We start from the raw sequence: 13,546 nt of genomic DNA on the forward strand, positions 1-13,546 counted from the left end.
GTAACTGGAAGGAAAGTAATTGGTTTTTTGTGTGTCTGTGTGTGCCTGCAAAGGAATGGGGGAAGGTCAGTTTTACAATCAATGCCTCTTTGTTCCCGAGGTCGGCACCTTTAGAAAAGACTTCCTTTTCTGAAGTCACCTTGATGAGCTTAACAAACAGAACCCTGGAGGACAAGTTTAACAAACAGAACCCAGGACTTACAAGTCACTGGATGATAGCTGCTCCTGGCTAATAGACTATCGGCCTTAAGCAGATGATTTTTAAGCTTTCTGTTGTGATTCTTTGAGTCCATGGTTAGTTCAGTTCAGTTCAGTGGCTCAGTCGTGTCCGACTCTTTGCAACCCCATGAATCGTAGCATGCCAGGCCTCCCTGTCCATCACCAATTCCCGGGGTTCACTCAGACTCACGTCCATCGAGTCAGTGATGCCATCCAGCCATCTCATCCTGGGTCGCCCCCTTCTCCTCCTGCCCCCAATCTCTCCCAGCATCAGAGTCTTTTCCAATGAGTCAACTCTTCGTATGAGATGGCCAAAGTATTGGAGTTTCAGCTTCAGCATCAGTCCTTCCAAAGAACACCCAGGACTGATCTCCTTTAGAATGGACTGATTGGATCTCCTTGCAGTCCAAGGGACTCTCAAGAGTCTTCTCCAACACCACAGTTCAAAAGCCTCAATACTTCGGTGCTCAGCTTTCTTCACAGTCCAACTCTCACATCCATACATGACCACAGGAAAAACCATAGCCTTGACTAGACAGACCTTTGCTGGCAAAGTAATGTCTCTGCTTTTCAATATGCTATCTGGGTTGGTCATAACTTTCCTTCCAAGGAGTAAGCATCTTTTAATTTCATGGCTGCAGTCACCATCTGCAGTGATTTTGGAGCCCAAAAAAATAAAGTCTGACACTGTCTCCACTGTTTCTTCATCTATTTCCCATGAAGTGATGGGAGCAGAAGCCATGATCTTTGTTTTCTGAATGTTGAGCTTTAAGCCAACTTTTTTGCTCTCCTCTTTCACTTTCATCAAGAGGCTTTTTAGTTCCTCTTCACTTTCTGCCATAAGGGTGGTGTCATCTGCATATCTGAGGTTATTATTTCTCCAGGCAATCTTGATTCCAGCTTGTGCTTCTTCCAGCCCAGCGTTTCTCATGATGTACTCTCCATATAAGTTAAATAAGCAGGGTGACAATATACAGCCTTGACATACTCCTTTTCCTATTTGGAACCAGTCTGTTGTTCCATGTCCAGTTCTAACTGTTGCTTCCTGAGTCTGGTTAAGTGACCACTTAAACTTTAATATCTCAGACTAACCGATAACTTATTGCAGATGAGATGTAGAGGAGTACAAAGAAGTTTAAAATATTGTTTTAACTTTGAGGCATTATAATGGCTTATTATTTCCATTCAGCCAGAAAGAACTGTAGCCTGCTTTAGAATGGTGGTCAATGGATGATGTTTGGGGACCCAAATAGAGGTGACCTAACATGCCTGCTGCTGCTCTTCCATCTCATGCCCACCACCCGACAGTCACAGAAACGCCTGTTACTTCCCTTTCTTATCCACCCTTCCAACCAGGCCGAGTGTTTTACAAATTCTGTTTCCTTTCTTTGAACACAAGGCAGAATCAGAAACTGCCTTTAGGGTCCCTGGCTTACACCCAACCCATTCTTAAAGTTTTCAGCTTTGGCTAAAATAATTTAAGGGAAATAAAATGAGATAAATAAAGGCCATGGATGCCATTTGTTTCCTCTGATCAGCTCAGTTCAGTTGCTCAGTTGTGTCTGACTTTGCGACCCCATGAACTGCAGCATGCCAGGCTTCTCTGTCCATCACCAACTCCCAGAACTTGCTCAAACTCATGTTCCTCAAGTTGGTGATGCCATCCAACCATCTCATCCTCTGTCATCCCCTTTTCCTCCCGCCTTCAGTCTTTCCCAGCATCAGGGTCTTTTCAAATGAATCAGTTCTTTGCATCAGGTGGCCAAAGTATTGGAGCTTTAGCTTCTGCATCAGTCCTTCCCATGAATATTCAGGACTGTGCTCCTTTAGGATTGACTGGTTTGATCTCCTTGAGAGTTCAAGGGAAAACATAAATGTTTTCCTTGGAAACATTTATGACACCAAGAATTTTAAAACAGAGAGTTAACAATGCTGTGCTACACTTGAGTTGTTAGATCATGTTGCAAACTGTCATTTCAAGGGAAGTTGTATAATCTTGGACAGCTCCTATTTTTAACTTGGCATAGACAAATTGAAGATCCCAAAAAGCCAACATTATTTTAGTTAGTGCCAATTTCCTTGGCCTCTAAAACATCTTTAAAAAATTAGAGTTACTAACAAATATTTAAATATGCTTTTTAATATTTAACTTTCTTGTCTATTCCCAATTATTTTCCAAGAGGGATGTTAATAAGCAGTGATTCTCAAGTATGAGTGGCATGTGAATCATCTTGTTAAAACATAAGACTCCCGGGCCACATAAAAGCCGTTTCTGATTCAGTAGGTCTGGGATGAGGCTTCCCAAGTGGCGCGGTGGTAAAGAACCCGCCTGCCAATGCAGGAGACATAGGAGACTCGGGTTCTATCCCTGGGTTGGGAAGATCCTGCGAAGGAGGGCACTGCAACCCCACTCCAATATTCTTGCCTGGAGAATCCCATGGACAGAGAAGGCTGGCAGACTATGGACCATATGATCGCAAAGAGTTGGACAGGAATGAAGCAACTTAGCATGCACACACCCAGGTCTGGAGTAGGGTATAAAAATCTGCATTTCCTACACAAGTTTCCAGGTAACGCTGATGCTGCTGGTCTAGGGACCACACTTGTGAAATCAACTGTGTAAAATCACAGAGTAGCAGGGGAATGAGAAGGAGAGCCTGCATAATTCATAGCCTAGATAAGGAGCCCTTAATTACAGAGATGCATGCAACAGTCTATTCCAAATAAGGACATTCAGCAACTGAATTATTCCCATCACAAGATTTTCCACTTCACAAGCAGTAATCAAATAGACTACAATACTGCCTTAAACGGTGTTCACACCTTTCTCCTGATTCATCTCTCTTCTTCTGGCTTACGTTTTACTGATCCTGAGAATTTATCATTTTTGAAATATTTTATCTACCATTGTATTGGTGTTTTCTATAGTTGCTACAAATGCTTTGAGAATCAGCACAATATAAGGAAACCTGTATAAAGCATCTTTTCAGATATATCTATATAATACATAATTGCTCAGACATAAGTGACAGGCTGTTTTGACCTTTAGGCTGCAATGTACTCCTGAAAATGACACTAAAAAATAGAATGGAGAAAACCAGATTCCCCCTGACCCCTCCTGCCCAGAAGCTTAAGAAAACCAAGAGCTTCAAGTTTTCCTTTTACATCACTAGATGGCACTGCTCTGTCAGTGAGTCAAACTGCAGGAATTGCCAAAAACTGCCCAACAGCACAACCCACTCCAGTGTTCTTGCCTGGAGAATCCCAGGGACGGCGGAGTCTGGTGGGCTGCCGTCTATGGGGTGGCACAGAGTCGGACACGACTGAAGCAACTTAGCAGCAGCCCAACAACTGTCTCCAAGGTCCAAAGTGGAAAACAGGCTTTTCAATTGACTTCAAATAAGCAAACTGGCAAATTCCAACAGTGAAAAGCAATGGTTTTAGAAAGCGGTGAGAATACTTCTGCAGGACAGTGAAATTAGGCAAATTTCAATGTATGTTTCTCCTTTTTTTTCCCCTTTCTTGAATGATTCTATCTTGTAATGAAACTAAACCTATTATGTAATTCCATAAATTCAGGTCTTTCATATGACTAACTATAGGAAACTGCTTATTTTGGAGGTGGTGGTCTAACTATAGGAAGCTGCTACAGTGGAGGTGGTGATCTCACCTTTGGCTTGACAGAGAGGCATTTGGTGTCGGGGGTACCTGGGCTCTCCCCAGCTTCATGCATTAACAACAATCACCAAATCCCGCTACTGGCACATGGTGGTGGTGGTGTTCAGTCACTAAGTCATGTCCGACTCTGTGTCCCCATGGACTGCAGCACACCAGGCTCCCCTTCACCATTTCCCAGAGCTTGCTCAAACTCATATGCATTCAGTCGGTGATGCCATCCAACCATCTCATCCGAAAAGAATCTGACATTTTTGGAGCACCCCGTGTTCAGCATGAAAAGGCACACAGTGGCTGCTCCAGAAACGTCAAATTGTTTTCCCTACACCTGCCTTTCCCCTACTGTAGGCTCCATGATCGTGGGGCTGCTCACAAGCTTCTAGAAGGCAGGTTGGCACACAGTGGAAGCACAGCTAGTAACTGCTGAATGTGTTCAAGTCGAACAAAAGTTTACCCCTCACTCCATCCAGACATTAAAGAGTTCTTCTAAACAAACGAAAGTCAGATTATTATTCCAACTTTGTCCAAACATAGAAAGATACAGTAACTCTTAGGTTTTTAAAGGATTCTTCTGTGTCCAAGGCATTGAGCTAGTTTATAGATAAATGGTACACTAATTCTATTTCAAAGAGGTTCAGTTTGTCAGGAGAGATAAAGTAGACATAGGGTTTCCCTAGTGGCTCAGACAGTAAAGAATCTGCCTGCAATGGAGGAAGACTGGGGTTGGATCCCTGAGTCAGGCTGATCCCCTGGAGAAGGGAATGGTTACCCACTCCAGTATTCTTGCCTAGAGAATATCACAGACAGAGGAGCCTGGTGGGCTACAGTCCACAGGGCTGCAAAGAGGTGGACACGACTGAGCGACTAACACACACTTTACTACAAGAGGCGGTTGTTGTTTATTTGCTTTGTGACCCTGTGGACTGTAGCCCGCCAGGCTCCTCTGTCCCTGGGATGTCCCAGGCAAGAATACTGGAGTGGGTTGCCATTTCCTTCTCCAACATTACTATAAGAGGTAGAACAACGTCATTGTGTGAATAACAGCTGCAAAAACAGTTCTGGGGAGCTCAGAAAAGGCAGAAAGGATCTCCTCTAGAGACTCTGGGAGAGGACGAGGGGAGGGAGCAGATAGTAGGTGGAAGGAAACAATCTGCTTTAAGGACTGTAGGTGTCAGAACAAGGAGAGGGCAAAGAACAAGAAAGGGTGGATTCTGACAGCCAGACCATATGAGCAGAAAATAAGGACAAAGCCTTGTGCTAAGATCTTCACAGACCCTATAAGAATGAACTTCGAAAGAGGGATTCTATGCATTCAGAGCTTCGAGATTTTTTGGCAGTACTGCAGGGTGGGAGCTAGGAGACGGTTTGAGGGTTAGGGTAGTAAGCCAAGGGAGATGCAGTGAGGACCGGGAATGGGGTCATGGTGCCCAGATGGATGGGTGGGGTGAGTCTTTATGGGGACCACATGAACCCCTGGCAATGCCCTGCATGTCGAGGATGGAGAAGGCGGCAGATGGTGTCAACATTTTAAGTGTGAGTAGCTAGAAGGATGCAGTTCTCAGAGCCCAGGTTGCAGAGATGCTAAGGCAGCATCCTGAGCATCCTCCTTTGAGTAGGGAGGTGACAGCAGACACTGGGCAGTGCAGCGCTGCGGCTCATAGCGAGGCAGGGGTCACGCGCAGGGTCCCCAGGGGGCACCCCGCCAGCCACTGCTGCCGCTGCCCACGTGCCGCCTCCCATCTGTGGGTCGTAGGTCCAGTATGTCCTTCTGTGCTGGGTTGGAAAACCACAACAACCTCCCTGAGGTGAAGAGACCCCTGGCAGAGTACTATGCAAACAAAGGAAGGAGGAAATTGAAAGAAGAGCTGATTGGTTGGGAGCCTGTTATACAGAAAGAAGTCAGAAAGAGACAACCAAATATTGTATATTACTGTATATATGTGGAATCTAGAAAAATGGGACTGATTAAAAAAAAAAAGAAAAATGGGACTGATGAACCTATTTGTGGGGCAGGAATAGAGGGAAGAGAATGGGTTTGCAGACATCATGAGAGAATGAGAGTGGGAACTGAGAGTAGCAATGAAACACACATTACCATATGCAAAAGAGCTAACGGGAGGTTGCTGTATAACACGGGGGACTCAACCTGGTGCTCTGTGACAACCTGGAGGAGGTTCAGGAGAGAGGGGACGGATGTATCCTTATGGCTGATATATGCTGTTGTATGGCAGAAACCAACACAACAATGTGAAGCAATTATCCTCCAATTAAAAATAAATTTTAAAAAATAAGGAAAAAAAAAAACAATGACTGGGCTGGGCCACTGGTGCCATTTCTTGGGGTCTAAGGACTCTGATGCTGGGAGGGATTGGGGGCAGGAGGAGAGGGGGACGACCGAGGATGGGATGGCTGGATGGCATCACGGACTCGATGGACATGAGTCTGAGTGAACTCCGGGAGATGGTGATGGACAGGGAGGCCTGGCGTGCTGCGATTCATGGGGTCGCAAAGAGTTCGGACACGACTGAGCGACTGAACTGAACTGAAGGAGACTGGATCTCTAACACGAGGCACTTTATGGGCCATCTATTTCAGTTAGTTTAGTTTGTATCATAGGGAACTTGGAAGAATAGCGGGATGGAGGTATTTTAGAATAGGGAAAATTGGACCTCTCACTTCTCGTCTCCACCCAAATCTCGCTTCTCATTTTCCCATCAGCCAGGCAGTACCTGCTGGACTGATGAAAGGCATTCCCATGAAGGTGTGATTTTGAGACAAGACCTAGGGAAGTGTTTGGCACAGAGCAGGTAGGTGCTCAGCAATACCTGATGAGTAAATGAATGTATCAAGGCTTAATTTAATCAGCCTAGAGGATATTTGCATTTTAAAAAGAGGTAAGATGAATCCCTACTGAGAATCTCTCACAATCTATCACCATTTCTCACCGGGGGAGCTATTGGCATTTTTGATAGGCAAAGTCTTTTTGAGTGGCTAACTTTTCTTGAAGGTTCTGTGGATTACTGGAAGTTTAGCATCCTGCCTTTGTAGTAAATACCAGCAGCATTCTGTGCCCATCAGGCTCCTCTGTCCGTGGGATATCCCAGGCAAGAATACTTGAGTGGGTTGCCATTTCCTTCTCCAGGGGATCTTCCTGACCCGGGGATCAAACCTGTGGCTCCTGTGTTTGCTGCATCAGCAGGCAGATTCTTTGCCACTGCGCCTCCTGGGAAGTCCCTTGTTTCCCAACCAAGCCTCCTGCCACGCTGCACACTCCCTCCACTGTACTGTTTGGGCTTTTCTGCCAGCCTTAGATCACAGCTTCCCAAATTCTGGAAGATCTCTGAGTCGACTACAATCTCTTCTTTCTCCACCCTTTCGTGACCAACTCAACCAACATTCATCTCTCCATTTTCTTAATGATTTGAACACCTCCCTAAAAACACTCACTTGTCAATAGATCTTTTGAGGCTTCCTTGGTACCAAGAAGGCTGCAGGCTCATCTTTCTGTATGTCCTTCTGTCCTGCATGCTGTGTTCCAGCTACATGGACTCTGTTCAAGAAACCACGCACCCTTGTCTTCAGGCCTTTGCATAAGCTCTTCTCTCTACCTAGACGCTCCTTCCCCCTTTTTCTCTTTGTATCATCTTAATGATTTATAATTACCCTCAGGTCTTTGCTGGACACTCAGTGCCAGGGCCCCTTCTGGAGGCTCCATGGCACCATGTGTTCTGTTATTATTACTCTTTTTAGCATCATCGCCTGGGGTTTTCCCATTTACTTTTTTACCAGACTGTAAGCATCATGAGGGCACAACACTTCTGGAGTTTTCTTCGTCTCCCAACATCTGACACATTGTCTAGACTGAGCAGGGAGCTGCTAACTGTGGTCACCTGTGGTTAGTTCTTAGCTAGTTTACTTTCTTGAGGGCATTGTTCATCTTATCATTAGACTATGGTATAAATCTTGATGTTCCAGCTTCTGTAACTCCAATCACCAGGCTTTACATATGATAAAAAATTTCAAAAAATTTAAAAAATAATTTGAAATCAACAAAACAGTGCAATGTAATATGCGGTATACATCTGAAACTTTAAGATAAACTTAACTAAGAAAATAATCTTCCGTCATATTTGGGCTATATGTTTGAAAAGTGTTATCAGCTGCTAAAATCTTTGGCACGCTGAAAGATAGAAACAGCCGTATTTTTTGTTGTTGCTGCTGTTTATTAAGAAATATTAAAATTGATCTAAAGTACATTTATACTTTTAATTAAGGTCTCTGATTTTTACTGCAATTTGGCAATTTTAAAAATACAAACCCTTATTCAATGTGTAATTTCTTTATCATATAAATGTTTGTATGCATTACTGATCAATAAACTATTTTGCAAAATTTAGACTGGTAATTCTCACTCTTATACCTGTCTGATAATTAAATTAACTGGAAAATATCTAAGGGCTTCCCTGATGGCTTAGACAGTAAAGAACCTGCCTGCAATGCAGGAGACCTGGGTTTGAACCCTGGGTCAGGAAGGTCCCCTGGAGGAGGAAATGGCAACCCACTCTAGTATTCTTGCCTGAAAAATCCCATGAACAGAGGAGCCTGGCAGGCTACAGTCCATGAGGTCACAAAGACTCAGATACAACTAAGTGAAATTTTCTAGCAATATATACTTTTGGACTTTAGCCTTGGGGATTTTAATTTATCTCATCAGATATTTCCAATGATCAGGGAGAATTTAAACTCAATTATCATGTCTTTTTGCAAAGTAATTTCCCCTAATTTTATAACTAAAGAAATTTCTGTTAAACAGTTGCCATTTCCCATTAATTTTTAGGAACAAAAACAGATGTGAAATCATACATTTCTAAAAGTCCCTGGATATGATAATTCACTCTTATAAGCTTCAATACTTACCATCTCACATAGATTTTAATTTCTTCTAAAATCTATCATCCACTTGCATATTAGAATCTGAAGCACAACTCCAGTGTTACTGATAATTTATAAGTAGTCACACCTACTTGTTACAAGTTAAAGTATGTCTCTTAAAAGAAGATATATTGAAATCTTAACCCCAGTACATCAGAACACGACTTTATTTGGAAACAAGGTCTTTGCAGATTTAACCAAGTTGAGGTCACTAGTGTGAGTCCTGATATAATTGTTGCTGTTGTTTAGTTGCTAAATTATTTCTGACTCTTGCAACCCCATGGACTATAGGTCACCAGGCTCCTCTGTCCATGGGATTTCCCAGGCAAGAATACTGGAGTGGGTTGCCATGTCCTTCTTCAGGGGATCTTCCCAGCCCAGGGTTCAAACCTGCCTTTCCTGCATTGGCAGGCACATTCTTTACCACTGAGCCACCAGGAAAGCCCTAAAGCTATGCTGTGGCTATGCTACTGTAGTGGCTTTCCTACATCCATAATTCAAAGGAATACTAAATTTCAGTTAGATAACGAGACTGGACATGGAATTTATTCCCAGCCATGTCTAAGGACCTTCTGAATTCTCTCCATGGACCATCTGGAAGTCAGTAGATCCCATGTAAAGAACTCATGGAAAGCAAAGGTTCTCTGACTTTATTTACAAAATTGCTTCTGTTCCCCATCTGACAGCAGAGTTGGGCTCTATTTGTATGCTAGGTCTGTGAGTGCCACTTGGCACCTTGCTTCTGGTTTGTCTCTCGGAACTTCAGAAGAAAGTCAGAGACCACACATCACAGACTCAGAAGCTAAGGTTCAGCGTATGATCTAGCATGAACAATCAGCATTTACATGAGATTTGAAAGAAGTGAAGCAGAAGCCGTGTGTCTGCTCTTCTTGCTGGCAAGCACAGATGTGGATGGAGCTGGGTCTTTGCAGTCATCTTTCTCTAGCTCTAGGGTCCATCTAGTAAAATCCATATTAGATTCCTGAGTGCCAAGATGTAGGGTCCTGGGACATATCGGTGTTATACATCCTAGCAAACATGGCATGGTTCTGGAGCTGGCAACAGAAGTAACACCCCGATTTGTCTGTTTTCACATTGTGGGGTGGCAGTGCGGGTTCCTGATCATGGGAGAGGCAGCAGTTCCCTAAGTGCTTGGGCTTGGCTGGATGGCTCTGAAGCCATTACTGATAGCTCAGAATGGAGTGCTTCCTCAGTCTTTGTCACACGGACGCAATGGACACAATGCCCTTCCTGCTTTAACTAGCCAGAGTGAATTCTGTGATCTGCAACTGAACTCTGACCCACAGACACTACAATTCATATTCCTTTCCATAAAAGACCCGTGTCCTGGAGAACTACTTCTGTTGGAATAGATGCTTCTCAAATATTCTTCCCTGAAATCTATAATTCCAACTTCAAACATATCAGGGGCAAAATGCTGAACTGCCCACTGATCTTTGATCAAATATAAACACACTCAAATTCGTATCATTTAAAGTACTACAGAAAATACAAAGAACTGTCCAAGAGTTTTGCATATTCAATTAGTCATAATCACTTTTTAAAGAGGCGGTCAGTTCATGTCCAGTAAACAAAAAATACTGAACTGCTAGAGTAAAAAATATGCCAAAGTTATGTACCTATTTTTCTGTAAATGTACTTTAATTGGTCTGCTTGTTATACCACTTGAGGATAAAGGCAATTTCTTTTCTAGGATTTAATATTTAAACTTCAAACTGAGCCAGGTGCTATGCTAGCGTGATAATTTCCTTTAGCTAGGAAATACAATGAGGCGGGAACTAGTTGCTCTGTTACTCTGAAGGCCAGAAAGGAAACTGTAAATTATCTTTGAAAAGTTTTACTAACAGAATAAACTTGAATTGAACATCACCTCAATGACCTCAATGACTTGGGCAAAATGAAATAAAACGCAGGAAAATTAAACGGTGTGACAAAGATCTGCAGGTCCTAAACAGCTCACAAGTGAGAATTCACTGAAATTCCTAGATTGTATTAACCATGTTTCTTCTTATGTGCTAAATATGTGTGCTGTTGTTCAGTCTGTAAGTTGTGTCCGACTTTGACATGAATACATACATATAAAACCCACAAGGGGAAAATGTCCTTCCTTCATTGTAATTCTGGGATAGAGAGAAGGCAATCTTTTGGAAGTTAGAACTTTTACTACAGGGAATGTACTTGTATTTTTTTTATTTTTACCATTATATAAGAAAACAGAATATGATTTTGTACCTAATCTCTCTGAACACACATTTAAGTCTCTGTAAGGTGAAGGCAAACCTATATTAGCAGGATAACTGTCACTTTATCAAAACCCATTTGGCAAGCCTCTTCCAGAGTCAAGTACGTCTCAGTCCTGTCCAACTCTTTGCGACCCCATGGACTGCAGTCCTCCAGGCTCCGCTATCCATGGGATTCTCTAGGCAAGAATACTGGAGTGGATTGCCATGCTGTCCTCCCGGGGATCTTTCTGACCAGGGTCTCCTAAATTGCAGGCGGATTCTTTACCGTTTAAGCCACCAGAGAAGCCAAACCCTTTAATTATGCGCAATTCCCTCAACAAACAAAAATGTATTTAAAAACCAATCCGAGTATAGAAGTAAAGCATAAGAAATGCAGATCTAGAGAGCGAACAGTTTGCCAGTTTAATAACCTGCGAAAACCCCATTTGACTGTTGCGCTGCACGTCGACTTTCTGTAATCTTTTAAAGTGAAAAAAAAACCTTAAAACGATTACATATGTTCATTACCTTCAATACTAGGCGATGTTTTATAACATCAACTTTGTGAACTTTAAGTTCTAGCTATAGGTGGGTGATTTGAAGCGTAACGTGGCTTTAAGAAAAAAACTAAACTTTGTAGAATACATTAGAGAAACTCTCTGGGGCCCCTTTCTGCAGTCTCAGAATACAGGTGTGTTCCCCAGGTCACTGCCGCGCTCGAGCGGCGGGAGCCCGGGGAGGTAGGCGCGGCCGCCGCCTCCATGTTGCGGTCGGAGGAGACTCGGGACAAAGCCCGGGTCTCCAGGAAAGGTGTGCCCGCCTCAGGGCTCCCTGCACCCGCAGATCGCAGATCCAGAAACGCGCTGGGGCCTGTGTGCGACCGCAAGAGAAACGGAACGGCAGCCCGGTTCCCACCGGCCGCCCGGCCCCAGCGGAGCCGCAGGGTCCCCGCTCGCGGCCGCCTGCCCGGCCCTCTCCCACCTCGGGGCACAAAGAGGGATCGCCGGGCGGGCCAGCCCTCCCCCGGCGAAAGCGGGCAGGTCGAGGCGCGGGCCCTGTGCCCGGCGCCGCCCCGGCCCGCCCGGGGCTCCGTGCCGCAGGCTCCCCGCACTTACCAGGAAAAGCAGCAGCGCGCCCTCCGCGCCCCGCGCCATCGCGCCTCCGCCGCCAGCTCCCCGCGTCCCCGCGCGCGCGCGCCGGCTCCTCCCCGGCGCCCCCGCCCCAAGGGTCCTCTCCCGGCGGCGGCCGCTCGGCCCTGCCCAGAGGGGCGGCTCCAGGTGTGGCCTCCGCTAGAAAATGGAGCCCTGAGCCGGACCGAGCGGCTCGGGCCGAGGTGGGAATGGCGCGGAGGAGGGAGGCGCCCGGGGGACGCCCGCCCCGCGCCGCACGCGCACCTGGAGCCGTGACGCCCCGGGCTGGGAACTCCGAGACCCGCCCCGCCCCGCCGCCTCCCCTCCCCGACCCCCTCTCCGCCGAGGGCGGCCGGCTCCCTGCGCCCGGTGCCGCCGTGACGAGGTGCGCTGGGTGGCCGCGCGCGGGGCCCAGGTGGCGCCGAGGAGAAGGACGAGCGACGCGCGGACCCGTGTCCTCCCCGCGTCCTCCGCGCGGCCTGCTGTCCGGGGCCAGCTCTCCGGGAGCGAAGGTTCTGGAGCCGGATTCCGGTGGTGGTCTCCGTGAAGGCTTCTCACCTCCTTCCCACGGCCCCTTCCCACAGGTTTGCCGCTTGTCTGACTCAGGGAGAAACAGTTATTAGAAGAATCACAAAGGATCCCAAGGAATGGTTGTTGTTGTTTTTTTTGGGGGGGGGGACCCCTTGTTAACTAACCTCGACTGGGAGAAAAGTCTAGAAAGGTTAAGGGAAAGTCACACTCTTCGCTGTATTTACAAAATCACATAGCGTCACTAGGAGTCAGAATCCTCTAACCCATAGTTATTTAGCTGTGTGACCTGGACGACCTTTCTGTGCCTCAGTTTCCCGATCTGTCAAATGGAATAGATACCACACACCCCACAGAGGGGGCTTCCCTCATAGCTTAGTCGGTAAAGAATCTGCCTGCAATGCAGGAGCCCCGGGTTTGATCCCTGGGTCGAGAAGAGAAGGAAATGGTAACCCACTCCAGTGTTCTTACTTGGAAAATCCCATGGACAGAGGATCCTGACGGGCTACAGCCCATGGGGTCGCAAGAGTTGGACACAGCTTGGCTACTCAGCCACCAGCAAACAGGGCTGCTGTGATTAAATCAGAAATATCTTTCTGATGCATTCTATAGTGTCTAGCTCCTAGTGCACCGGATTCAACTAACAGTGATAGTGTGATTGTTTTTGCAAGCTTAAATATTAAGTTGAAGTCTTCTTGAAAAACAGAAGCTCTAGAATAAGCACCAGATTAGGAGACTTCTGCTGCTGCTGCTGCTGCTGCTGCTGCTAAGTCGCTTCAGTTGTGTCCGACTCTGTGCGACCCCATAGACGGCAGCCCA

At 45.8% G+C, this 13,546-nt stretch overlaps 2 protein-coding genes across 2 annotated transcripts in view; one reads left to right on the forward strand and one right to left on the reverse strand.

Annotated features, from left to right (window-relative positions):
* Positions 1-12,250, reverse strand: part of DSG2 (desmoglein 2) — a 50,502-nt gene extending 38,252 nt beyond the window's left edge. Inside the window, exon 1 of the mRNA XM_018039429.1 lies at positions 12,185-12,250. Within this exon, the coding sequence (XP_017894918.1) occupies positions 12,185-12,223 (39 nt within the window). The 5' untranslated portion in view covers positions 12,224-12,250. The remainder of the gene's footprint in view (positions 1-12,184) is intronic.
* LOC108633772 (translation initiation factor IF-2-like) lies at positions 11,417-13,171 on the forward strand. The gene is made up of 2 exons (XM_018039354.1): positions 11,417-11,544; positions 11,748-13,171. The coding sequence occupies exons 1-2, from the start codon at positions 11,417-11,419 to the stop codon at positions 12,820-12,822; spliced, it is 1,203 nt and encodes a 400-aa protein (XP_017894843.1). The 3' UTR covers positions 12,823-13,171.

This window comes from Capra hircus, chromosome 24, assembly GCF_001704415.2.
Source record: "Capra hircus breed San Clemente chromosome 24, ASM170441v1, whole genome shotgun sequence".
Taxonomy (NCBI): Eukaryota; Metazoa; Chordata; class Mammalia; order Artiodactyla; family Bovidae; genus Capra; species Capra hircus.